Source organism: Pan paniscus, chromosome 18 (genome assembly GCF_029289425.2).
Source record: "Pan paniscus chromosome 18, NHGRI_mPanPan1-v2.0_pri, whole genome shotgun sequence".
NCBI lineage: Eukaryota > Metazoa > Chordata > Mammalia > Primates > Hominidae > Pan > Pan paniscus.
Genome location: NC_073267.2, coordinates 23696734 through 23723505, shown reverse-complemented (window position 1 = coordinate 23723505; position 26772 = coordinate 23696734). Strand labels below are relative to the sequence as shown.

At 42.1% G+C, this 26772-nt stretch overlaps 2 protein-coding genes and 2 non-coding genes across 7 annotated transcripts in view; 1 reads left to right on the top strand and 3 right to left on the bottom strand.

Moving 5' to 3' along the window:
- Positions 1-7635: 7635 nt before the first annotated feature.
- The window catches only part of METTL9 (methyltransferase 9, His-X-His N1(pi)-histidine), a 58143-nt gene continuing 39006 nt past the window's right edge, over positions 7636-26772 (bottom strand). Inside the window, exons 5-6 of one of the 4 annotated variants that reach the window (XR_004666786.3) lie at positions 9274-9888; positions 7636-8423 (exon numbers count right to left, since the gene is read on the bottom strand). Coding sequence is in view for 2 of the 4 variants with exons in the window: in XM_034939870.3 (XP_034795761.2) it covers positions 9683-9888 (206 nt within the window). In the remaining 2 variants the exon portion in view is untranslated. Of the gene's footprint in view, positions 8424-9178; positions 9889-26772 lie in introns of those variants that run through there. The other 3 variants (XR_010110516.1, XM_034939870.3, XM_003820831.7) reach the window with 3 other exon arrangements.
- On the top strand, positions 12104-25204 carry IGSF6 (immunoglobulin superfamily member 6). The gene is made up of 6 exons (XM_003820830.7): positions 12104-12577; positions 17612-17971; positions 20710-20816; positions 21508-21558; positions 21961-22041; positions 23528-25204. The coding sequence occupies exons 1-6, from the start codon at positions 12511-12513 to the stop codon at positions 23585-23587; spliced, it is 726 nt and encodes a 241-aa protein (XP_003820878.1). The 5' UTR covers positions 12104-12510; the 3' UTR covers positions 23588-25204.
- On the bottom strand, positions 22717-22823 carry LOC112437501 (U6 spliceosomal RNA). The gene has a single exon (XR_003026099.1). It is a non-coding gene; the product is annotated as a U6 spliceosomal RNA (small nuclear RNA).
- On the bottom strand, positions 22958-23064 carry LOC112437499 (U6 spliceosomal RNA). The gene has a single exon (XR_003026097.1). It is a non-coding gene; the product is annotated as a U6 spliceosomal RNA (small nuclear RNA).

Here is a 26772-nt window from a genome sequence, read left to right as displayed (position 1 = left end):
GTGTGTTATTGGGCAAATTCCTTAACCTCTATAGGCTTGCATTTCCTCCTCTGCATAGTAGGCATGACACTCATACCTCCCTCGCAAAAAACTATCGACTTTATTTGTTTATTTATTTATTTATTTATTTATTTATTTATTCATTCATCAGACAGAGTCTCCCTGTGTCACCCAGAATGGAGGGCAGTGGCCTGATCTCGGCTCACTGCAACCTCCACCTCCCGGATTCATGCGATTCTCCTGCCTCAGCCTCCGGAGTAGCTGAGATTACAGGCGCCCGCCACCACACCTGGCTAATATTTGTATTTTTAGTAGAGATGGAATTTCACCACTTTGGCCAGGCTGGTCTCGAACTCCTGGCCTCAAGTGATTCTCCTGCCTCAGCCTCCCAAAGTGCTGGGATTACAGGTGTGAGCCCCGGCCTTTACCTGCATTTTTCCATTTCTTCCTCACAACTGCTATGAGGTAGGCATTACTTTATACACAAAATACATAAAGAACTAAGCCCAGCACTGGCACATATAAGAATGCAATGAATCGTAGCTATTATTACTAATGCTATTGTTTTTACTGCTGCTATATTATTATAACAAATAATCATTGTGATAGTTATTGCAACAGTTGTCATCGCTGTTATTATATTACTAAGTAGTTTTGGATCCCTTTTCTCGAAGTTTCATCATCCCCCCCCTCCAAGTGCCCTCCAATCCCAGGAGCCCTTAAAGCCGCTGCACCCACACTTTGCCCACCCTCTTTCTCTCGGTCTGTCCCCCACGCCATCCATCACCTGCACCCCTTCCCTAGGGAGGCCCAGCGGTGGGCGCCCACCCGCTCCCCCAGAGCTTTGCCCCGTGGGTCCTCCGCCCAGGCCCCCGCGCGCGCCTCACCTGCGGAGCCCGGCTTGGCCGCACTGAGTCCCACGGGCGGGCGGGTGGCGCAGGGCGGGGCCGCGGGGCTCATGCGGGGAGCGGGCAGGCAGGAGACCGGCGGGGCGGCGCCAGCCGGCAGCTCTGCGACCTCCTCCCTGCAGCGGCCCAGGTGGGAACTCAGCCAGGGCAGCGGCGGGGGTCACAGTCCCCGCCTGGGACTTCCTATCTGTCGAAGCTTGCAAGACGCACAAATGCCTGCTCCCCAGCCACTCTTCGGGGCGGCAGCTAGGAAGCGAGGATGGGGAGCACTAGAGAGCTATCCACCAATCGCTACATGGGACCTTTATTTAGATCTGAATTCAAACCGTTAAAAGAAGTTATAGGACGGGCACGGTGGCTCACGCCTGTAATCCCAGCACTTTTGGGAAGCCAAGGCGGGCGGATCACTTGAGGCCAGGAGTTCGAGACTAGCCTCGCCAACAGGGCGAAACCCCGGCTCTACTAAAAATACAAAGATTAGCCAGGCGCGGTGGCAGGCGCCTGTAATCCCAACTACTTGGGAGGCTGAGGCAGGAGAATCGCTTGAACCCGGGAGGGGGAGGTTGCAGTGAGCCGAGATCGTGCCATTGCACTCCAGCCTGGGCGACAGAGCAAGACTCCGTCTCAAAAAAAAAAAAAATTATAAGAAAATTGGAGCAATGTGGTCGCTGGATATTTAATGGCTGGGTTTCTTTCATTTCTTTTTTCTTTTTTTTTGAGACAGTCTCGCTCTGTCGCCCAGGCTGGAGTGCAATGGCGCGATCTCGGCTCACTGGAACCTCCACCCCCAGGTTCAAGCGATTCTCCCGCTTCAGCCTCCCAAGTAAAGAGGATTACAAGCGCCCACCACTACGCCCCGCTTATTTTTTTGTATTTTTAGCAGAGGCCGGGTTTCTCCATGTTGGCTAGGCTGGTCTCAAACTCCTGACCTCAGGTGATCCGCCGGCCTCGGCCTCCCAAAGTGCTGGGATTACAGGCGTGAGCCATCGCACCCTGCCGGGTTTCTTAATGAATAATTGTAATGTGGCTATCTTTTCAGAGTGGTTATCTTTTACAGTTATATATTTACAAAACTGAAATGATACATCTGGGATTTGCTTGGCAATAGTGGAACCAAGGAGTAGTGGGAGTAGAGATGAAACAAGGTGGGCCATGTGTTGATAATTGCTGAGGCTGGTTGGGGAGGATTCATTATTACCTTTCTTTTTTATGTACTTGGAATTTTCCATAATAAAAATAATAGTATGACCTTTAATAGATGTATACATACACAGAGTGGTAGAAAAAAATTCATCCTAAATGTCCACCAATAATGAAATGCTTAAATAAATGGATACATAAACGCTGTGGATTACACAGTCATTAAAATTGTTCTTAACAAAGACCACATAATTAGCACAAGGAAATAATTTTATATCCAAAACAAAAAAGCCAATGTTAAGAAATAGATGTATTTGAACTTTTATTAAAACTAGAAGCTAGGGGCTGGGTGTGGAGCCTCACACCTGTAATCCCAGCACTTTGGGAGGCCAAGGCAGGCTGATCACTTGAGGTCAAGAGTTTGAGACCAGCCTGGCCAACATGGTGAAACCTCGTCTCTACTAAAATTACAAAAATTAGCCAGGCATGGTCATGGGCACCTGTAATCCCCGTTACTTGGGAGGCTGAGGCAGGAGAATTGCATGAGCTGGGGAGGTGGCGGTTGCAGTGATCTGAGATGGCACCACTGCCCTCCCACCTAGACAACAGAGCAAGACTCCATCTCAAAAACAAAGCAAAACAAAACAAAAAACTAGACAGCAAGGCTGGGTGGGGTGGCTCAGACCTCTAATTCCAACACTTTGGGAGGCTGAGGTGGGTGGATCACTTGAGGTCAAGAGTTTGAGACCAGCCTGGCCAACAGGGCAAAACCCCATCTCTACTAAAATACAAAAATGAGTTGCAAATGGTGGCGCACGTCCTGTAATCCCAGCTACTCAGGAGGCTAAGGTAGGAGAATCCCTTGAACCCGAGAGGCAGAGGCTGCAGTGAGCTGAGATCATGCCACTGCACTCCAGCCTGGGCAAGAGAGTGAGACTCTGCCTCAAAAAAAAAAATAAAAATAAAAATCTGGTAGGCAATGCATTAAAATATTAGCTTTGCATGATAGGATTTTGCATAACTGTTTTGCATCTTTCCTAATGAAATATAGTTGTAGACTCAAGAGGTTTCCTTGCAATCCTTCACATTTAACGAAACACATCTAATACCCGTAATATTTCAAAGTAATTATTGAAATGCCCAACGCTAACATTAGTTTGTCAGTGGCACAATTAAAACATTATCTTCAGAAATGACCAATTGCAGCATTCTGCTGCCCATCTGATAGTAATTTATATAATGCTAATGTCCAGCATCCTCAAAAACATCCTTTTATCCCCAGGGTCTTTGTTTAATCCTTTAAATAAAAAGCTTAACCTCAGCCGGGCACAGTGGCTCATGCTTGCAATCCCAGCACTTTGGGAGGCTGAGACAGGCAGATCACAAGGTTAGGAGATCGAGACCATCTGGCTAATACAGTGAAACCCCGTCTCTACTAAAAATACAAAAAATTAGCCAGGTGTGGTGACGGGCGCCTGTAGTCCCAGCTACTCAGAAGGCTGAGGCAGGAGAATGGTATGAACCCGGGAGGCAGAGCTTGCAGTGAGCCAAGATCATGCCACCACTCCAGCCTGGGTGACAGAGTGAGACTCTTTCTCAAAAAAAAAAAAAAAAAAAAAGCTTAACCTCAAGCTTTAAATGACAGGAAATGGCTTCCATCCTTTGTCAATTTTTGATTTAGAATACAGGTGTCTAGGAGTCTCACATGACTCATCTCAGAACAATAAAAGGACCTTTTCATTTTTACATATTTTAATGTTTAAACATTTATAAATGTGTGTATATATACATGCACAGAAAAAAAAAGTCTGGAAGGCATAAACCAAACTGTCAGTAGTGGTTCTCTCAAGTTTATGGGGTAAGTAAAGTTAATTTTCATTTTATACTTTTTCTGCGATGAACGTTGATATGGTTTGGCTTTGTGTCCCCACCCAAATCTTGTGCGGAATTGTAATCCCCATTGTTGGAGGAGGGGTCTGGTGGGAGGTGATTGGATCATGGGGCTGACTTCCCCCTCAATACTGCTTTCGTGATAGTGAGTGAGTGCTCAGTTGTTTAATAGTGTGTGGTACCTTCTCCTTGGTTCTCTCTTAGTTCTCATTCCACCATGTAAGACATGCCGGCTTCCCCTTCACTTTCCACCAAGATTATAAGTTTCCTGAGGCCTCCCTAGAAGCAGAAGCCTATACAGCCTGCAGAACCATGAGCCAATTAAACCTCTTTTCTTTATAAATTACCCAGTCTTAAGTGTGTTTTTATAGCAGTGTGAGAAAGGACTAATACAAACGTGTTACTTATAATGGAAAAACCAGTAGGGCTTTACGATCAGTCATGGCCACCCTATAAATAAAACAAGATGGAGGCTGGGCGAGGTGGCTCACACCTATAATCCCAGCACTTTGGGAGGCCGAGGCGGGTGGATGACCTGAGGTCAAGAGTCTGAGACCAGCCTGACCAACATGGCAAAACCCCATCTCTACTAAAAATAGAAAAATTAGCAGGGCATAGTGGCACATGCCTATAATCCCAGCTACTTGAGAGGTTGAGGCAGGAGAATCACTTGAACCCGGGAGGTGGAGGTTGCAGTGAGCCAAGATTGCACCACTGCACTCCAGCCTGGGCGACAGAGGAAGGCTCCAACTCAAAAAAAAAAAAAAAAAAAAAAAAAAGAATTGCCAATGTATTCACTTGAACTCTAGCATTTGGAAAAGTGTTGAGAGTTCACAGTCGTTTAAAACCAGCGTTCTGTGTTGAATCCTAAACAGGATATAAGAAAATAGCATTTGGGCACTCTATCTGTTCTTATTTTCCAGAACTTAAGAAGTACAGGTATATAAGACATCCCAATTTACATGGGCATTTACTTGAGAGAAAAAATACTTACTTTTCATTTTACATGTATTGAAAGTAATTTTAAAGTGACTTTCTAACAAAAGCATATTATTTAATTCATGTGAATACAGCATACTGACCCAAATCCAGAGGGAATTCTTAAGTTCGGTTATGTAATAATATTCTCCCTGTTCTCCGAAAGTATACAATTTCACAGTGAAAAAGAAGTATTTTGTTATCACTGAATACTGAGTCCAATTCAGTGATACTGATATAGATAGCAAGCTACAAAGCACAATTTACTAGTAAATGAAGCCAAATGCCATACAAGTTGTATTATAAAAACAAATGATGCACTAGTCATTAGGGAAACGCAAATCAAAACCACAAGCTACCACCTTACACCGATTAGGATGGCTACTACTAAAAAAACAAAACAGGCTGGACATGGTGGCTCACACCTGTAATCCCAGCACTTTGGGAGGCCAAGGCAGGCAGATCACCTGAGGTCAGGAGTTCGAGACCAGCCTAGCCAACATGGCGAAACCCCAAAACCCCATCTCCACCAAAAATATAAAAATTAGCCAAGTGTAGTGGTAGGTGCCTGTAATCCCAGCTACTCGGGAGGCTGAGGCAGGAGAATCACTTGAACCCAAGAGATGGAGTTTGCAGTGAGCCGAGATCATGCCCTGCGCTCCAGCCTGGGCGACAGAGCAAGACTCCATCCCAAAACAAAACAAGATAATGTTGGTGAAGATGTGGAGACATTGGAACGGTTGTGAACTGTTGGCAAAAATGTTAAATGGTGCAGAAAACAGCATTGTGGTTCCTCAAATAATTAAAAATAGAATTACCACATGATCCAGTAATTTCACTTCTGGTTATATACCCAAAGGAATTAAAAGCAGGGTCACAAGATACTTGTATACTCATGTTCACAGCAGGGTTATTCAGACAGCTAAAAGGTAGTAGCAATGCAAGAGTTCACCAACAGACTAATGGATAAGCAAACTATGGTCTATTCATACAATAGATTATTCAGCCTTAAAAAGGAAGGAAATTCTGGCCGGTGCGGTGGCTCACGCCTATAATCCCAGCACTTTGGGAAGCTGAGGCAGGTAGATCACCTGAGGTCAGGAGTTTGAGACCAGCCTGGCCAACATGGTGTAACCGTCTCTACTAAAAATACAAAAATTAGCCAAGCATGGTGGCAGGCGCCTGTAATCTCAGCTACTCAGGAGGCTGAGGCAGGAGAATGGCTTGAACCCAGCAGCCAGAGGCTGCAGTGAGCCGAGATCACACCACTGAACTCCAGCCTGGGGGACAGAAAGAGACTCCGTCTCAAAAAAAAAAAAAAAAAAAAAAAAGAGGAAGGAAACTCTGACACCCTCTACATCGGTGAACCCTGAGGGCACTGTGCTAAGTGAAATAAGCCAGTCATGGGCCGGGCGCGGTGGCTCACGCCTGTAATCCTGGCACTTTAGGAGGCCGGATCACAAGGCCAGGAGTTCGAGACCAATCTGGCCAACATGGCGAAACCCCATCTCTACTAAAAATACAAAATTAGCCAGGAGTGGTGGTGCACGCCTGTAATCCTAGCTACTCAGGAGGCTAAGGCAGGATTGCTTGAACCCAGGAGGCAAAGGTCGAAGTGAGCTGAGATTGCATCACTGCACTCCAGCCTGGGCAACAGAGTGAGACTCTGTCTCAGGAAAAAAAAAAAAAAAAAAGAATAAGCCGGTCACAAAAAGGCAAATACTGTGTAATTCCAATTATATGAGAGGTGACTGGATCATGAGGCGGATCATGACTACCTAGAGTAGTCAAAGGGACAGAAAGTAGAATGATAGTTGCTAGAGGGTGGGGTGGAGACAATGGAGAGTTGTGTTTATGAACATAGTTTCAGTTTTGCAAGATAAAGGGAGTGCTAGGCCAGGGACAGTGGCTAACACCTGCAGTCCCAACACTTTGGGAGGCCAAGGTGGAAGGATCACTTGAGGCCAGGAGTTTAAGACCAGCCTAGGCAACATAGTCCTGATTTGTCTCAAGTTACTTATGAGCCCAGTTTTGTGCTCAGTGCACTCCTAGACAGTACAACTCAGTCCAGGCTGCCCTGATTCCATGCACTATCTTCTAGCCGGCGGAAGCACTGGATATAAGGTAACTGGGGGTGCTTAAGCATCTGCACTAACATGGTAGGTCACTTTAGTCACTGGAAGCCCATGATACTATACTGACATTGCTGGAGAAAAAGGATCATGTAACACCTCCATCAGTAACCAAGTAGTGGGAAGCAATTAATGAAAACATCTTGCTTCATTAATACTGTAAATAACATACGCAGTATAGCCTATTAATACTATATTCAGAACCAAGTGAAAACAAAGCTTTGCTCAGGAAGACTTGAAACATCTACACTTTATTTTCCAACTCAACTTTTTTCTGTTAAAAGCCAACCATGTAAAAACTGATGACAGGTCACACTGGATGGCAGAAAATACAGTATTGCTTTTAACTACTCTGTACAAGGGATAAATGACTAAGGGCATTGTACCTCCTTTCCTCCCCTTCTCTGAGATCAGTGGTCTGAGCACTTTAGGAGCTTAAAATGCAGGTGCAGGGAGCTAGGAATCAGAGGTGTGGCTTGCATTTCAACCTTTAAGGTCAATTGGTTAGCTTGCTTTTACCACAAATAAAGCTCTTCTTAATTTCTCTAGTACAGTCTTAACTTGATATGAAGCACTTACACGAGGAATGGTGCAGACAAGGCAGCTTTATTGTACTTTGGGGGAGAAAAACATGATTCCATTTATGGGGAAAAAAGCCATTGACACTCAGTAAGCAACACTGCCATCTAGTGGAATGGTGACACACCACCAAGAATTTCAAGACCCGATAGGAAATGTGAGTGGATTTGGTTTCAATTTTCACCACAAAACAGCACTTTTAATAAGCTGTTTTTCAGAGAACTTCAGATTTTTTTGAGAAAACTACTTTTTATCTTTAAAATGCATAAATGTATGTGTTTTCTCTGTTTTGGGGGGTGGTTAAGAATGAGTTGTATTTTTCTTATTAGAGCATAAAGTTCTCTACTTGAAAGTTAGAAAACACTTTGGGGCAACCTGCCTCCTTGAACATCCATCACTTCTGCTTGACAGTCTAACAGCAACCCCTGATTTTAACAGACAGTTTATAAAGAAGCAAAACTCAACTGTACAAGAACGACATTAAGTTTTCTCATTTCCTCTTTCTATTTTTACAATCTATGGTGCTAAGTATTTGTACTTCACTTACTTGAATTCCTGGAAAAAAAATCATTAGAACACACCAATAACAATTTTGCATAAATCACATAACCCAACTCTTATTATGACTGCACAGTAACAGTGGAAGATATTGGTGTGAGGATGTGGGAATGCAGTTCTTAATGAATAATAAAGTAATTCTTCAGGTTTTAATTCGCCTTTATACCCAGGTGTTGGAGTGAATGTGTTGATCTGATGACTTCTATGAGCATATAAATGAGAATACTTAATGAAACACCTGGATGAAAAAAGAAATAAAGTAGTGAGAATAACATATTGTTAATAACCACAATCTCATATTGATTGACATTTCTGTTATTACTGAGATTTCAGATTCTGGGTTAAATGCTCTGCTCTTTGGAATATCCACGATGGTTATTGATCTTGCTAATGGGTTCCTCTATGGCAGCATTTCTGGGTTTATGGTTGGAGGCACTCACGGATTTCAGAATGCATGAGTCTGACACGGTCTTCATCAAACCATATTCTTGGCAAATAATAAACTCCTTTAAGGATTTTAGGGAAGAGCCAAGCTCTGGGAGAGAGGTATATAAGTGTAGAGTAAGAATTTGAATTAAAACATTTTTAGTTGCATTTTGTCAGTAGACAAAACTGAATGTTTCAATTCTGAGAACCTGAGATTGTCCAGAAAAAAACAAAGTTCAGTGTATGGGACATGAGTGATCACAAAGTCAGAACCAGGTTATTTTGCATTTTTCACAGCAGCATTAACTGGGGGGGTGGGGGGAGGGGTCCCTGAAGTTCTGTATCTGAATGAGGCTGGGTTTTTGTTTCTGTTTTTTTTTTTTTTTACTGCCTCAGTGTTCACTGCAATTTGCAATAATCTCCCCTTCCCCCAAGTCTGAAGCCTTCCTTCCCCCCTATTCAAATTGTCTGTGTCATTCTCATAATGCTACTATTTGGGTACTCCTGAAGCCAAACCAATAAAAAATGCTAGGGGAGCCTTATATGAATTCAAACATGATGCCAAAGTCATCTCCAAAAAAGTTTATTAGCATGATTAAAGACATTTTCTTGAATAATAACAGAAAGAATTTCTAAACATGAAAGAATATCAGTGGCTATACCTTAAAACCAGTATTTGGAATTGAATGGACAGCTTTATTGCCAGTCTTCAAAAAACAATCCATTGATTGGTTCCATGAAGTCGTGACTATTGCTTTGTCTGGGAATGAGTCCCTACTGCAATTAAGTATAAAAAATATCTTCCATCATAATTGGAGTGTGACCTGCATTGGAGAGTGGCTCTGAGTAAAGAGTTGATAAAAATCCACAAAGAGTTGGGTTTTTGTCTTTTAAAAACATTCCTTTACACACTACAAAGAAATAATTAGTATTTTGGCTTTTTAAATTCCTACATGATATTTAGAATGGCGGTCCCCAAGGGTCCTCCCTTCACGTAATTGTGAACACAGACCCTCTTCCAAGGGCACATCCCGGAGGGTGCGGACTCTGAAGACTTCGACCTCCACGTGTTTATACTGGTTTGAGAACAAAGACAGCGTCATCCAGAACGTAGTAGTCATTATACATGTCGCCTTCACACAGGTATGGTAGTCTGGTGAAAGCTTCGATAACAAAACCAGCTTTTCTGAAAACTTCAGGCAGACTATTCACTTGTTCTTCCCAGTTCTGTCCTTTGATTTCCAAAATTTCTGATGGTTTCTCCCACTTGCCACCTACTAATACAAATAAGAACATTCAGTTAAATTCTTGAACAAACAAGTGATTTAAAGAGGGAAGCAGGGAGGAGCCATATCTACCAAGGACTTGGTACGTTCCAAGCCTGAGGGCTTCATGAGTTACCTCTTTTGTACTTCCCAGGTACTCTTTGAGACAGGTGGGCAGATAAAGAACAGACTCAGAAGGGCTGAAGAACTTGCCCACGCTTGCAAGGTTAATGAGTGTCAGTACGGAAATGTAAGCCCAGGTTTGTCTGGATCCAAGGCCCACACTGTTATCTTCTCTGACAGTTTTGGGTAGTATCTGCCAATAGACTGACTGCAGGGTGTAATGGTTAATGGGTTTGGAAAACTGGTCATTAAATGCTGGAATACTGAAACAGAGAGCAACATGTAATATCTGAAGGACAGTTTTGGACAAATGCAAGAAAATACCACTGGCATAGTAAACTTATGCAACTTACTACCTAGAGAGATTTATTAGGCTGAAAATAAAAACAGGCTCATGAAGGATTTTAATTTAGAAAAGCAGATCATTGGGGAGTTTTTCTAGGGAAGTTGACTCATTCTTTGCCTTTTCAGAACAATTTCATAAACATTAAGCTCCAGGACCAGAGAGAGATGGAACAGTAGGATGGATACACCGTCCGGCATTTCTTGGACTAGAGATGAAGCCTCTATCAGTCATTTCCAAACTTATGAGCAGGAGATGCCTGGGGGACAAGGGGACTAGGGAAGGTCCTCAAATTCACATACAAACCTGGCACTGACTACAGACACACACACAGAGATGACAGTATATTTAACTTTGGGGGTACTTTTTAGGTGCTATGGTGATACAAAAACTACATACATCTGTTAAAGTGTTAAAACCAGATTGAGGCCGGGCGTGGTGGCTCATGCCTGTAATCCCAGCACTTTGGGAGGCCGAGGTGGGCGGATCACGAGGTCAGGAGATCAAGACCATCCTGACTAACACAGTGAAACCCCGTCTCTACTAAAAAAAATACAAAAAAATTAGCTGGGCATGGCAACATGCACCTGTAGTCCCAGCTACTTGGGAGGCTGAGGCAGGAGAATGGTGTGAACCCGGGAGGCGGAGCTTGCAGCGAGCCAAGATCATGCCACTGCACTCCAGCCTGGGCGACAGAGCGAGACTCTGTCTCAAAAAAAAAAAAAAAAACAGACTGAGAATAACTTTCTGTTAATGAGAAAATATATCATGAGCAGATGCCAAGGGCACAGATATCATATCATGGTGGGGAGATTTTTCATAATTTTCAGTGGTGCAGATGACGCTCTTCCCATGTCTGGGGAATTGCCTGCCCAGAGTCTGGGAGAGACACAAGGCCTGGGAGCCGCTTTCCTGGCCTGCCGTGCAGCTGAGGCACTGGCACGCAGCCTAAGCCAGGCACACTTGCCCACGCCCTGGAATGGAGAGCCAGTGACCCAGAGTAGTGGGGATGTGAGCTTCTCCTTCTCTGGGGGTGGAGCAATGGCAGTGAGACCAAGGGGCTGGGGCAGTGGTTGAGCGATGCTGACAACAGGGCTGATGGCACCTAGTGTTTGGCAGTGGCAGTAGCATCCTCTTCAGACCTGTTTATGGTGTGATTTGAGGCATTCTTCCTGGCTGTGGACCCCACACAAGATTCACTAGCCCTCCCAGTGACTCTAGGATCTACCTTCAAATGTTTGCATAAATTTCCTTTTAAGTCAGCCTGAGTCTGTTTCTGCTGCTTTACAAAGAAGACCCTTACTGAATCACCACTAAGTGCTGGGGGAGAGGACACAGAGGACAGAGGGCCCACATATTTGTTTCTCAACACATTAAAAGGGGGTCTTTGGGCCAGGCATGGTGGCTCACACCTGTAATCCTAACACTTTGGGAGGCCAAGGCAGGGGGATCGCTTGAGGCCAGGACTAGCCTAGACAACACAGAATCTACAAAAAAAAAAAAAAAAAAATTAGCCAGGGATGGTGGTGCATGCCTGTAGTCCCAGCTACTCAGGAAGCTGAGGCTGCAATGAGCTGCAATCTTGCCACTGCATTCCAGCCTGGGTGATAGAGACCCTGTCAAAAAAGGGGGGAAGGCAGGTGTCTTTGGATTCAAAACTGGAGTACAAAAAGTTAATAACAGACAATTTATTTATTCGCTGCATTAGAATGTGTTGTTTACTAACTTTTCTCATCTCTACACAAAGCCACTTCTCCTTCTGCTGTTCTTTGTTCCCAGCAGTTACTGGCCCAGAGTGGCACCCAGAGCAGGTACCCTAGACAGTGACTGAACTGTTCTGAAAAATCCAAGTACGAATTATTTGTCAAACAATACTCCTTCCTGGGAATATGTGCTAGGTGTAAATCAAACTCTCACCCAAAAACATCTAACACCTATGACAACTGTAAAATCCATGGAAAAAAAAAAAAGATACGCACATTTCTAAATGTGCTCCAGGCCAAAATCTCAATGTTAAGTGGTGAAGCCATCCTTGCACAATTTCAAAAAGTTCCTGATTATGGTTCCTTCATAAGAGGTTCCTCTCTTCAGCTCTTCTTCCCTTCTGAAAAAAGAAAGCCAACTTTCCTTTCAAATACACACCCCAACCCGCCCCGGCATACACAGAAATGGGGACTGCGAGCAGAAGCAACATTGCTCGCCATCTGCAAACCAATCTCATTCTATTTTGTGTCGGTAAGGTTCTTTTTCTTCTCCTCCTTCATTTTATTTAAATCAACTGCTATTTTTCACCTAATGCATTTATATTTTAAGCTCCTTCAGATTAATTTTTAAATGTATAACATTATGAAAACTGCCTAAGAGGATAAGTTTCCTTTTTCCCCTGAGAAATAGACAATAAAAAAATAGCTGAGAAAAAGTTTCATATTAACCTTGAAAAGTCTCTTTGCTATTATGCTAATTGAAGACAATCTGACCAAACAAAGGGTTGAAAATATTCTTAAAATCGTAGGTATAAGTTATCAATAATTTAATTATCATACAAACTTGATCTGCACATAGAAAGCAATAAATGATTATTTGCTGAATATTTTCAAAGAACAATTTCTATAAAAGTACTTTTCATTTAAGAAAAAAAAAAAACTGCCATGACTCCAATAGCCATCCCATAATATATCTATTTTTAAAATTCTGTCTACTTCTGTTTTTTTATCTATGAAAGAGAAAGGATTTCCAATACATCTAGTAATCTCAGATTTGCCCACACAATTTGGATTATAGGGCAGGGAAGGGGGGAAAGTTCTTAAAATTAATTTTTTCTCATCTGTGAAGAAATATATCAAAATGTTAATGGGAGTTATTTCAGGCAGAAGGACTGTGGGTGACTTTTTGCTTCTACTTTTAATAACCTGTTTTTTGCTAATAAGTATATATTACTTTCATAGACTATTTTAATTAGCATTATTTTAAAGAAGAATTCCTGTCTTTTAGAGATATATTCTGAAAGATGCAGATAAAATGGCTGGGATTTGCTCTAAAATAATATGGGAGTGAGGGAGTAGGTGGGAGGAGAAAAGAAACAAGATTGGGTCGAAGCCATGTGATGGCAGGGGGTTGACTGTACTACTTCGCTACTTTGATATGTTAGAAATTTGAAATCTAATATAATAAAGCTTTGGGCTGGGCGTGGTGGTTCATGCCTGTAATCCCAGCACTTTGGGGGCCAAGGTGAGAGGATCACTTGAGCTCAGGACTTCAAGACCAGCATGAACAACATAATGAGACCCCCATTTCTACACAAGAAAAAAAATAGCTGGGCGTGATGGCACCTGCACTGCACCTGCAGTCCCACCCACCTGGGAGGCTGAGGCAGGAGGATCACTTGAGCCCAGGACTTTCAGGCTATAGGGAGCTGTGATTGTGCCACTGCACTCCAGCCTGGGCAACAGAGCAAGACATTTACTTACTTCTTACTTACTAGATAGAGAGACAGCTTTGTTTAAATGTCAAGAATTAGTTCTCTTCCTACTTTCAATATGGCTTTTTTGTTTGTTTGAGACGGAGTCTCACTCTGTCGCCCAGGCTGGAGTGCAGTGGCAAGATCTCGGCTCACTGCAAGCTCCGCCTCCCGGGTTCACGCCATTCTCCTGCCTCAGCCTCCCGAGTAGCTGGGACTACAGGCATCTGCCACCACACCCGGCTAATTTTTTGTATTTTTAGTAGAGACAGCGTTTCACCGTGTTAGCCAGGATGGTCTCGATCTCCTGACCTCGTGATCCGCCCGCCTCGGCCTCCCATAATGCTGGGATTACAGGCATGAGCCACCATGCCCAGCCTCAATATGGTTTTTTAAAATAATAAGAATAATCTTTCTATTCCCTCCATGGAGGAAATAAATCTTCAACCTTTTCATTGGATACTGTGTTTAAAAAACAATTCCTAGAATATGAGGATTCTTAAAAGAAATCATTCACAGAAGCAGGCTGTGGTGTGACATATCCAAACTTCTCTTTTTTGTTAATAGGTTGCCTAACTGGTCGGGGGAGGGAACCACAGTTTCATCACAAGTTCCTGCTCACAGAGGAAATCATTACAATTGGTTTTCTCCCACACATAGACTAATTGGGAAGAAGGTGGAAATAAGTAGAGATATGAAATTCCAAAGTTACAAATACCTGTTTTTATCCTATACTACTAAGAAAAGTGTTAAAAGTCAGCTATCCCCGCCACCCCAACCTCTTTTTTTTTTTTTTTTGAGACAAGAGTCTCACTCTGTCACCCAGGCTAGAGTGCAGTGGCACAATCTCAGCTCACTGCAACCTCCACCTCCTACGTTCAAGTGATTCTCCTGCTTCAGCCTCCCAAGTAGCTGGGATTACAGGCGTCCACCACCACACCTGGCTAATTTTTTGTATTTTTAGTAAAGATGGGGTTTTACCATGTTGGCTAGGCTAGTCTTGAACGCCTGACCTCAGGTGATCTGCCCGCCTCGGCATCCCAAAGTGCTGGGATTACAGGCGTGAGCCACCATGCCCAGCCTCTATTCCTTTTATAGAGACAGGATCTCACAATGCTGCCCAGGCTGGAGTGCACATCCAGCCTCTATTCCTTTAATAGAGACAGGGACTCACAATGCTGCCCAGGCTGGAGTGCAGTGGTGCCATCACAGCTCACTGCAGCCTGGAATTCCTGGGCTCAATCAGCCTCCGGTCTCAGCCTCCTGAGTAGCTGTGACTAATGGCCACACCACCACGCCTGGCTCTTTGGCTTCCCTTTTAAAAACACTACCCAATTTGGAAGGCTGAGGCGAGTGGATTGCTTGAGCCCAGGAGTTTAAGACCAGGCTGGCCAACATCGCAAAACCCTGTCTCTACTAAAAATAAAAAAATTAGCCAGGCGTGGTGGTGCACACCTATAGTCTCAGCTACTCCAGAGGCTGCAGTGAGAGGATTGCTTGAGCCCAGAAGACAAAGGCTACAGTAAGTTAGCCAAGATCACACCACTGCATTCCAGTTTGGGTGACACAGTGGGACCCTATCTCAAAAACAAAAATGTGTAAATAATGGAATCGTCCACTTTTTAAAAATAATTTTACAAATAAAAATAAAAACATTATCTGAAAGATGACTTGAGACTGAGACAGTGCTTAACTTCGCTAAGTTTTGGCAGACCCAATTCCATTTTAAATTTCCACTCAGTATATACTATAAAATGTTTCACTGTACTTGTAAGGTGCTTGAGTCTGGGCAGGAGACATGAGGTTGTATTTCTCAGACTTGAGAGGGAATCCAATCCCCTTGGCTGGAGATGGAGCTGAGCTGGGCCTCCCACAGACACGAAGCTCAGAGAAGCTTGCAGGCCTCCTCCAGGTGACTGCACCCTCTTGTCTGGTTTGCATTTATCAGGTCACCACAGAGCTTCCAGCTCATCTCATGTTGCACAAATACTAAAATATAACATGATGAGAAGAGAGCAAGGCGCAGTGGCTCACACCTGTAATCCCAGCACTTTGGAAGGCTGAGGCAAGCGGGTCACTTGAGTTTAGGGGTGCAAGATCAGCCTAGGTAACAAGGTGAAACCCTGTCTCTACAAAAAATACAAAAATTAGCTGGGCACAGTGCTGCAGGCCTACAGTCCCAGCTACTTTTGAGAAGCTAAGGCAGGATGATGGCTTGAACCTGGGAGGTCACAGTTGCAGTGTGCCGTGATTGCACCATTGCACTCCAGCCTGGGAGACAGAGACTCTGTCCAAAAACAATAACAAAAATGAAAACAAAAACAAAAAAACATGGTGAGAAGAGACTCGCATCACAAACACCATGATTCTAACTTTAATTCCTCTGCTGTTATGAATGGGGATCCATAAGAGAAACGCTAAGAGAAAAAAAGCCCCTGTCTGAAAATTAAACATCAGACCACTTGGATGACTTTTCAGTTTCATTTACAGTAGCAAAGGACAAACTCACACAAATAGGACCATTTGGGAATATATGACCAGGCGGAACTCAGACCAAAAACTTGACAAATTCCAATTTGTCTCAACCAATACTATTTTACCTATGGCCTCCCCTGCCGCAAAAGAAGGGTTTAGGGCGGGTCTTTCCATTTGTGCACTCGAGTGGCTTTCCAGCTTCACATGCCTGGGATATAAAGGCCAAGGTGGGGGACTCAATCCTCATAACTTGGAAGAGCACCACATGGTGGACAGTACACTGGAGTGGGTGACTAATCCCAGCTCTGTGAACACCTCGTGGCTAGACGTCCACAACCATCTCTCCAACAGCCATCTGACACTGTGGGAACAGTAGCAGTGGCGGCTGCAGCAGCAATCGCTCCCTTGTATTTAATACTTACTATAGCTTAGGCAGGTAAACACTTCCTAGGCATCATCTTGAACGTCACACTAACTGCATGAGGTCAACAATACTATCCCCATTTTCTAATGAGGAAACTGAGATACTGAGATTATAATGCTGGGAACAGGCAGAGCTAGGATTTGAACTCAAGTCTGTGCTCTTTATCACGATATTGTTAATTAAATAAGATAAATGCTATAAGGGCCTACAAAGCAGCACACACGCCAGGGAGAAACCAAATCTGCTTAGCTATGGTCCCTGCTCATATGGTCCCTGCTCAGTAATCAAAGACATGGTAGGCTAAGCCAGGGCTGCATTTCCACAGGTGTACATCTTGCCTTTTATCATGTTTCCCAAAGGGACACCAGGCTCACAAAGAAACAATTGTGAATGGCCATGAATTCCTGGCGATCTCAACTCCCACAAAGCATAAACATCGCTGCTGCTCATAGGCTCCATCAGCGGCAGCAACGTTCGTCTGGGGACACAGGTTACCACACTGAACACAGCACTCTGGGGAGGCCAGGGTGCGGACAAGAAAGCAGGCAGGAGATTAAGTGATTGGATCGAAGGAAAGCTTGTAAGGAGCAAGAGTCACAGATGGACCCCAAACTTCTGAGTCCAATATGGTGCCACCTCTATGCAGGCCTCCTGCACAGGGACTCTGTTCCCCTGAAGCCTCTCTAGGGCTGGCCTCCAGTGAACAGACATCATGTGACCCAGCAGGTCAAGGTCAGAAAACAGGAGGAGTTGGGGCAAGTGAGGACCACTGGTGTTTATTTTTAGTCTTATTTATATTGGGATTAAGGTAAGAAAAATAACAGAATGGCTGGGTTTCCTACCTCAAAAATATAATAAAAGCACAAAGTGAGGTGACAGGCCCATTAACCCACTCATCTGCTTCCTCCCACAGGTGCTGTGGGCGCCTGTACTCTCTCTGTCACACAACCGTGGTACCTAGAAGTGGACTACACTCATGAGGCTGTCACCATAAAGTGTACCTTCTCCGCAACCGGATGCCCTTCTGAGCAACCAACATGCCTGTGGTTTCGCTACGGTGCTCACCAGCCTGAGAACCTGTGCTTGGACGGGTGCAAAAGTGAGGCAGACAAGTTCACAGTGAGGGAGGCCCTCAAAGAAAACCAAGTTTCCCTCACTGTAAACAGAGTGACTTCAAATGACAGTGCAGTTTACATCTGTGGAATAGCATTCCCCAGTGTGCCGGAAGCGAGAGCTAAACAGACGGGAGGAGGGACCACACTGGTGGTAAGAGGTCAGTCAGCGAGGCTTTATTTCAGTGCATCATTGCATCTTGTTCAGGCCTGTAAAATCATTACCTCACTCACATGTAGAAATCAGGAGATAAATTTGCTAAGTTAATACCCTAGCCAGTGATGGGTGTGATCTGAACACAAGTCACCATGAGGTTTGGACTAAAGAACTACTCCAACTGGCTGGGCGTGGTGGCTCACACCTGTAATCCCAGCACTTTGAGGCTGAGGTGGACGAATCACTTGAGGTCAGGAGTTCAAGACTAGCCTGGCCAACATGGTGAAACCCCATCTCTACTCAAAATACAAAAATTAGCCGAGCATGGTGGCATGCACCTGTAGTCCCAGCTGCTTGGGAGGTTGAGGCAGGAGAATCGCTTGTAACCCAGGAGGCGAAGGTTGCAGTGAGCCGAGATCGCACTACTGCACTCCAGTCTGGGCAACAAAGCAAGACTCCATCTCAGAAAAACAAAAGAACTACTCCAATCCATCTCGAACATCCACTAACACAAAGTCAGTGATTTGCTGGGTGCTCTATTCTCCCTACATGGTGACGTTTAACCAACCATGTTCACCTCTTTTGTATATTACAGTGATTTAGTGTAAAGTACCATGTCCAAAGGGAACCTTGTGGTGAGTAACTATCAGCTTTCTCAGGAACTAGTCTGGTAATGCACCACCTAGAACAAAGCACTAGAGAAGTGTAAAAGATCAATAAATTGGACCCACAGAAACTATGCAACATGGAGAATAAGCACAGATTTGGAGAGAAGCTACTCAGGGATCCCTGACCCTTCCCATTCTGCCTGGACATCAGTGAACGGAAAGTGATGACTCTCACTTCCTGAGATTTGATAAAACCCATGACAATTCCTCAGCCGAGCGAGGACATCAAACATAGCTAAATCCTATCAGTAATTTCACCAAGTCATTCCCTTGAGTAAACTGAGATTAAGACATTCCCGAGAAAAAAAAAAGGGGGAATTTCAGAGAAAAAGCTTTACATGATTCTGAAGGAAAAAAGAGAACAGCAGCAACTCCTCGCCTTGTTGGGGTCTCTTCTCTTAGGAAGGACCCTGGTATGATGAGCACTGAGATTGTTAAAACATGAACTCAAAATCAACCAGCCCTTCGATTTCAAAATAGGACTCTGAGGAAGGGAGACCATCCAGTATTATAACCCGTGCTTTTAAACTACGAGGGTTCTAATGGGCTTTTGATATTCAAATGTCATTTAACCTTAGTTTATTCTCATCTGTCAGCTAAATTATAAATAAGTTAAGGCACTTAAAGCATTTTTAATAGTGCCTGGCATATAACAAATAACAAATGTTAGCTACTGATATGAAAACACACACAGCTTTAGAGATTTGTATGTCTCACTGCATTAGCCTTCTAAAAACATGTTAGTCAAAGGGAAAAATGGCTTGTAAAAAGATGAAGGTCTCAAAACTGCAAGGCTTATATAAAGTGAAGTGAAAGTGAAAGGCAGAACTGAAAGTGTTAAGGCAGACATGGCAACTTCCTGTCTCTTCTATAGAACTCCTATTTTCACACTGAAGCTTTTTTATTTTAGGTGTATAGATGTGGTTAATTTGTTAGTTTCACAAATAAAAATGTATGCTGCATAAACTGCATTCACAGGATAAGCATCTATGGGATTTTTCTTTCTTTTTTTTTAAGACAAGAGTCTTGCTCTGTCGCCCGGGTTGGAGTGCCGTGGCGTGATCTCAGCTCACTGCAACCAACCTCCCCCTTCCGGCTTCAAGCGATTCTCCTGCCTCAGCCTCCTGAGTAGCTGGGATTACAGGCATGCGCGACCACGCCCAGCTAATTTTGGTATTTTTAGTAGAGATGGGGTTTCACCATGTTGGCCAGGCTGGTGTCAAACTCCTGATCTCAAGTGATCTGCCCACCTCGGCCTCTCAAAGTGCTGGGATTACAGGCATGAGCCATCACACTCAGTCTCATCTATGGGATATTTAGTTGGAAAGTACAGGCTATTCAGACAGTAAGTACAAATCTAATTGTATTTTGCACTCCAAATAGTCAGGTAATTGAAGACATGGCATGTTACTTAATCCCTACCCAGAGCACAAGACAATTTCTGCAAGGAGAGAGAAATTCCGAATGTGAAAATGGATTCAATAACTCTATTTCCAGAATTTTATCATAAAGAAAGAAGAGCACATTTGGCAAAAGTGCCTGTCTTTCAAGCACGCAGTGAGCACTGCGCTCCTCAATGTATGGCCTTCCCAGGTTCTTTCACAGATGGGACTCTTCAGCTATGTGTACTAGTTCCAAGGCTATAAATATCACCCTTAACAAATACATATGAAAATATCTTAACCACATAGGCAGACTCTTGATGATGCTGGTAAACCGTTTCTACCAAAAGAGATTTTAGATGCCCTTGAACAAACTGTCTGGAAATGTTTATCTAACTTCAAATATCCTTTATCTAAAAAGTGATGCTTAGCAATATGACAAATGGTTGGTTGAATTTTTTTAATGTTTAAAAACGAGTAACATTTTTGGTTTAACACATTTAAAGAACTGATGAACTGGCTTTAACTATTACATACTTGAGTACCTTTTGAGGTCTAGTTTTTATACGAATAGGCAAGCAGAATAAGTTCACATTTCACCTCTAAAACGCAGTGTGAAGGATACTTTACACATGTATTTGAAAGAATAGGCTTTAATAGTGAATGTGCTTCTTTCTGTTTTTGTCATTAAGAAATTAAGCTGCTCAGCAAGGAACTGCGGAGCTTCTTGACAGCTCTTGTATCACTGCTCTCTGTCTATGTGACCGGTGTGTGCGTGGCCTTCATACTCCTCTCCAAAGTAAGTCAAATCCTCTTGCATGGAATGTCCCTATATCCTTGAATATTATCAAAAGAAAAATAATTTCTATCTCTCCACAAGTTATGGGCCTCAGCAAGAGCTCCCTAATTAATATTTTCCTGTGCATCTGCAGGGAACACCACCTGCAGAAGAGGTCTTTGGAAGAAGTCATCATACATTCTCATCACTGAAATTATTAGCCAGGGGACATAATTTGCTGTTTTCTCTTTAAAGCCCAGTAGCATGGGATTAAGAAAAGCGCCATCCACTATGCTATCTTTCTGCTGTAGGGGTGAGGTGTGGGCAGGTGGAGGGCGAGATATTACTGTTATCTACGAAAGCCTTAAGAACAGTCTTTAAGAACAGAAATGGGTTGATGAAGAAACTAAAAGCCACCTTAAAATCTTCAAAAAGGGCTAAAGTTATTAAAAAAGAATACCTTTTGGCTATGTGTATAAGAAGGGAGATGTATACCATTGTGTTAGGATTACTATAAATCCTACAATCAACATCAGTTTGTTCGATTAGTTTTTAATGGAGTAAAAGCATCTCAAAAATGATGTAAAAATTAAGTCTCATTGTATATCACTTAAATATTAAGTTAGTTTAATCTTATTAGGGCATGAGATATCTGCCACCATTGTTATGAGTACATAAAATGTTTCATAGACTTTCCTTCTCTTCTTGGCAGTCAAAATCCAACCCTCTAAGAAACAAAGAAATAAAAGAAGACTCACAAAAGGTACAGACCAACACTTGAAAAATATTTTTTAAATTGTGGCTGGTTGTAACGATTTCAAAACTGAAATATTTTTTAGATTTTTTAGCTTTTAAATATTTAAATGTTAAGTTTAAACAGAATATCAAGGTAATTTTCAACTACAGACACTATTTCCTATTGTTGAGAAACTCAATGACAAAATAATCTCAAGGGGTAAACTGTGACTTAAATTGGACAGTTCTCAACCATAAATTATATTTAAAGTTCTCAAATACAAAAGAGTTAACCGTAGGCACATATGTGTTGGGGGAGGGGGTAGTTTTTGGGACCGGTGGCAATAGAGCAAGAAAAGTTCTGATGATGCGTCGTTATCATCGCTTATATTCCCAAAAGAGAACTTTTTTTTCTCATTTGTCTTTATAGAAGAAGAGTGCTCGGCGTATTTTTCAGGAAATTGCTCAAGAACTATACCATAAGAGACATGTGGAAACAAATCAGCAATCTGTAAGTGTAAAATGTCAAAAAAAAAATGTAAATACAGATATAAAGCATGTTTGAAAAAACTAAGCTGCCAAGGAGCTGTCAAGAACCATGTTTTCCTTCAGAAGAGTCTGAAAGAGAACTTTCACAAGAAATGTATTTTTATATAGAACCTGTTTTAATAAATACATAACAAAAGACATCTGATACAATATTAAATAGCCCCAGGCTGGCATCTTAGTGACATGGAAACTTTCAGAAACACATTAGACACGAGCAATGTTTTCAATACAGACAATGATGCTTTAAAAGGATAGATTAAAAGCTACTCTGTACAGTATCCTGCATGCAGTGGTAGGCGTTCAGTAGATACTGCAAATGTTTGTGGGTCAAATTATGAAAAAAAATTACTTGTTACTTATAAGGCAAAAATAAATTCACATTAGAAAAGATGCAGCTAATGATATTAAAAAACAAGTATTTCTCCAGTGTCTGGAGTTGAACTGAAAAGAATACATGTATATCTATAATACATCCTGAAAGTATTCCTTTAAAGTCTTATATAAACAGGTTCTTCAAACAAAATGTTATCTTAATGCCAATAGAACAGATACTTTGTTTCCATGATGCATGATGAGATAGCTCAAATAAGCTAAAATGTATACAAAATAAGGTTAATTTATTTTTATTTATTTTTTAAAATTTATGGAATGCTTCACAAATTTGCATGTCATCTTTGTGTAGGGGCCATGCTAATCTTCTCTGTATCATTCCAATTTTAGTGTAAGTGCTGCCAAAGCGAGCACAAAATAAGCTGAACTGATAAACTAGTAAAGATATTTTCCTCTTAAACAGCAGCCAAGAGGGCAAATGCATCAGGAGACTGAAATAAGGCGATTTTTTTTAAGTCCAACTTTTACTTTAATTGTTTTCTTTTTAAAAAAATATGGAACGCTTCACGAACTTGTGTGTCATCCTTGCCCAGGGGCCATGCTAATCTTCTCTATATTGTTCCAATTTTAGTGTATGTGCTGCCAAAGCAAGCGCCAAAAATCTAACTTTCACAAAGGATTTTTGCCAAGGAAAGAATATTGTCTAAGTAGTCGTTTCATCCTACAGTGTATATATGAATACATAAAGATAGGTGGTCTAATTACTAAGATGCCATGCTGAGTAATTATAAATCATTTTTCTTTCTGAGGCTGGGACATGTTTTCAACAACAAGGCCGAGGTATGTGGCCTGAAAGCAGTCTTAGAAGTGAGAATTGTAAAGCTCCCAGCCACGATTTTGACAGTAGCATCCAAACAAAAAAAAAAAAAAGTATTTTTCAGTTCCCACATCCTACTCTAAATACGGATGGGGAAAACGGTAATCTGGCCTTTAAGATTACCATATGGACACTTAGGACCCAGAATCCAAGATGGCCCAGTGGTTTGCATGTTCCTTGGCAGTTGGCTTCATTGGTTACATAACCTTAAACATGGCTTTCTATTTATTTATTATTGCAGGAGAAAGATAACAACACTTATGAAAACAGAAGAGTACTTTCCAACTATGAAAGACCATAGAAACGTCTTAATTTTCAATGAAGTCACTGAAAATCCAACTCCAGGAGCTATGGCAGTGTTAATGAACATATATCATCAGGTCTTAAAAAAAAAATAAAGGTAAACTGAAAAGACAACTGGCTACAAAGAAGGATGCCAGAATGTAAGGAAACTATAACTAATAGTCATTACCAAAATACTAAAACCCAACAAAATGCAACTGAAAAATACCTTCCAAATTTGCCAAGAAAAAAAATTCTATTTTAAACTTGTATCCTGAGTCTGTTTCATTCAACATGAGATGTGTGATGACTGCCATCCTGAAGATCTGAAGCCAAACCATGCGCCTCAGTCTTGAGTGGAAGAATCACCTTTATGGTTTGTGGAAATCATGGCACAATAAAATAAGTTGGGAGGGACAACGTGACAAAATTTGAGTTAGAGACATTCATTTTGAAAAGCACCTTAGTAAAGTTATTTCCTCTGATGTTGTAATGGGGCAGTGGGGTAACGCACATTTGCCTGCCAGGGTATGCAAAGTAACTTACATCATGCTATCAGCAAAATGAGAATAATATAGTGGCTAGAGTAAGACCATAAAAGCCAAAATACAGAAAATCCAAAGCTGAATGTTAAACAGAGGTAACTTCAGAACAAATAAGCCACAACGGACTCTAGATGTCAGTGTTGTGCCAAATAACAGCACCAGGGAAGATGTGGGCAACACATCTACTTTACAAGCACGTTTGTAATACTGATTTTTTCTTCTTCTTTCCTTTTTTTTTTTTTTTTTGAGACAGAGTCTCGTTCTGTCACCCAGGGTGGAGTGCAGTGGTGCAATCTCGGCTCACTACAACCTCCACCTCCCGGGTTCAGGCCATTTTTCTGCCTCAGTTTCCCAAGTAGCTGGGATTACAGGTGTGCACCACCACGCCCGGCTAATTTTTTTTTTGTATTTTTAGTAGAGACGGGGTTTCGCCATGTTGGCCAGGCTGGTCTCAAACTCAAGACCTCAGATGATCTGCCTGCAATGGCCTCCCAAAGTGCTGGGATTACAGGCGTGAGCCACCGCGCCCAGTCTGTAATACTGATTTTTAACCAATTTAGGAGGGAAATGTCAGATAGGAGGCATGGTACAAGGATATTTATGGAATTCATTACCACTTCACTAAGAAAACATGATATAAATTGTCCTTTGAAAGCTACTTTGGTATAAAAAAATCTAAAGTGCCCATAAGTATGCATTCACTATTAGACACAAATTACAACCTTACAACCTACTATGTTTATTTCATTAAAGTGTCTCTTTTAGGCCGGGTGTGGTGGCTCACGCCTGTAATCCCAGCACTTTGGGAGGCTGAGGGAGGTGAACCATGAGAACAGGAGTTCGAGACCAGCCTGAACAACATGATGAAACCCATCTCTACTAAAAATACAAAAAAATTTAGCGGGGTTTGGTGGCACACACCTGTAATCCCAGCTATTTGGGAGGCTGAGGCAGGAGATCACTTGAACCCAGGATGCGGAGGTTGCAGTGAGCTGAGATCACACCACTGCACCCCAGTCTAGGTGACAGAGCAAGACTGTCTCAAAAATAAATAAATAAATAAATAAAATAAAGTGTTTCTTTTAAACTGGTATTGCCTAAGGTGTATTCTTTATAAAACTTAGAATTGTTAAATATTTTAAGATTCCTTTGAAAGTGTTTTTGCATTGATGGTTTAAATCAGTGATATCAAACTTTCCTGATCCTATGTGCCCAGAAAAATGGGCAGGGGAAAGGAGGCAGCATGGAACCTCATTTTTTTGTGTGTATCTGTGTGTACACGTGAGTGCACATGTGTATATGTGTGGGGCCACATGTGTTTTGTATACGGTATATGCATGAATATGTACGTTTGTACCTTATACACAAAAACAAACAATGGCATAAGCAGCAATATAAATAAAAAATGCTAATACTTTCCTGCCATATTCCAAAATAAACTGTCTTGTGTACTCTGCAGTGTGTACTTCCCCACTCTGAGACCACTAGCTCAGGTAAAGTAATAAGCTTCTAAGCCAGACTGCAAAAAAGGGCAAGCACTAACACCATTGAAATGAACAGAAGTGTTGAATCCGATCATTTGCTTTTCATTTCTGGGAGTCATTACATTTTGGTACTGAATTCCAGGACTGAAAATACACTGTTCATTGTCTAACCAGGAGACAAAATCCCTCAGATAAACTAGTATTTGACTCACAATATGCCTTTCCCATGTAAGCAAGGGCCGTGTTTCAAAGATTGATTTTGAAGCTGAAATACGGAATATACTTTCGCAAAGAGTTCCATTCCTCTAGGTCTTATATAAGAATATCTGGTGTATACACAGTATTCATTCATTTATTCATCTATCTCACCAAAAGTATATATTTTCAAACTTCAAAATAAGTTTTATTTGGGAAGAGTTTCTTATTTTGTTAAAGCTACAAGCAAGTTTCTTTCCCAATTACACTTCTAGAGATCTTAGCAGTTTCAGAGATTTCAGTGTTCAAAAGTATATTTCAAAATTAACAAAAAAACCAAACCCACACCAAAAGGAAATAGCTTTGAGATTAGTTTGGGATGTACAGTCATTGATTTCAGGCGCCAACACTATTTACTGAGTGCTACACTATACAATCAAAGGCCTCTTTTGCAAACTATCCTCGGGTCATACTGAACTTGCTCCACCCCTACACAAACCTTACTCACACCTTCATGCTTTTGCACATGCTGTTCCCCTCAGCCTGGTAAAATGCTTCAGACTACAAACACAGCTCACCTCAACATGAAACCTTCCCTAACTCACCCACAGGCTAACAGATCTATTTGTCTCTAATTCTTCAGTACTTAGTTTGACATATTTCTTACCACAATTTCCTGCCATTATCTGTTTCTATCTATATTGTGTACTATTCTGTGTTTTAAGAGCAAAAGCGTGATTCTCATTTATCTTTGTATTTCCACTTGGTACACAGTAGGCCCTCAAATGCCTTCTATAAATGCAATTGAACAATGTTTCTATAGAAAAATGTTCCTTCAGCATTTAAATTGAGATATGTAGCATAATTCAGTCCCTCACCATGAAGCTTCACCCCTTTCCATAAAGACCATTCAACAAATCCCAGCAGTACTAATTGTCCTGCTATCTGAGCATCCAGAAAAGAATTAAACTGCAACTTTT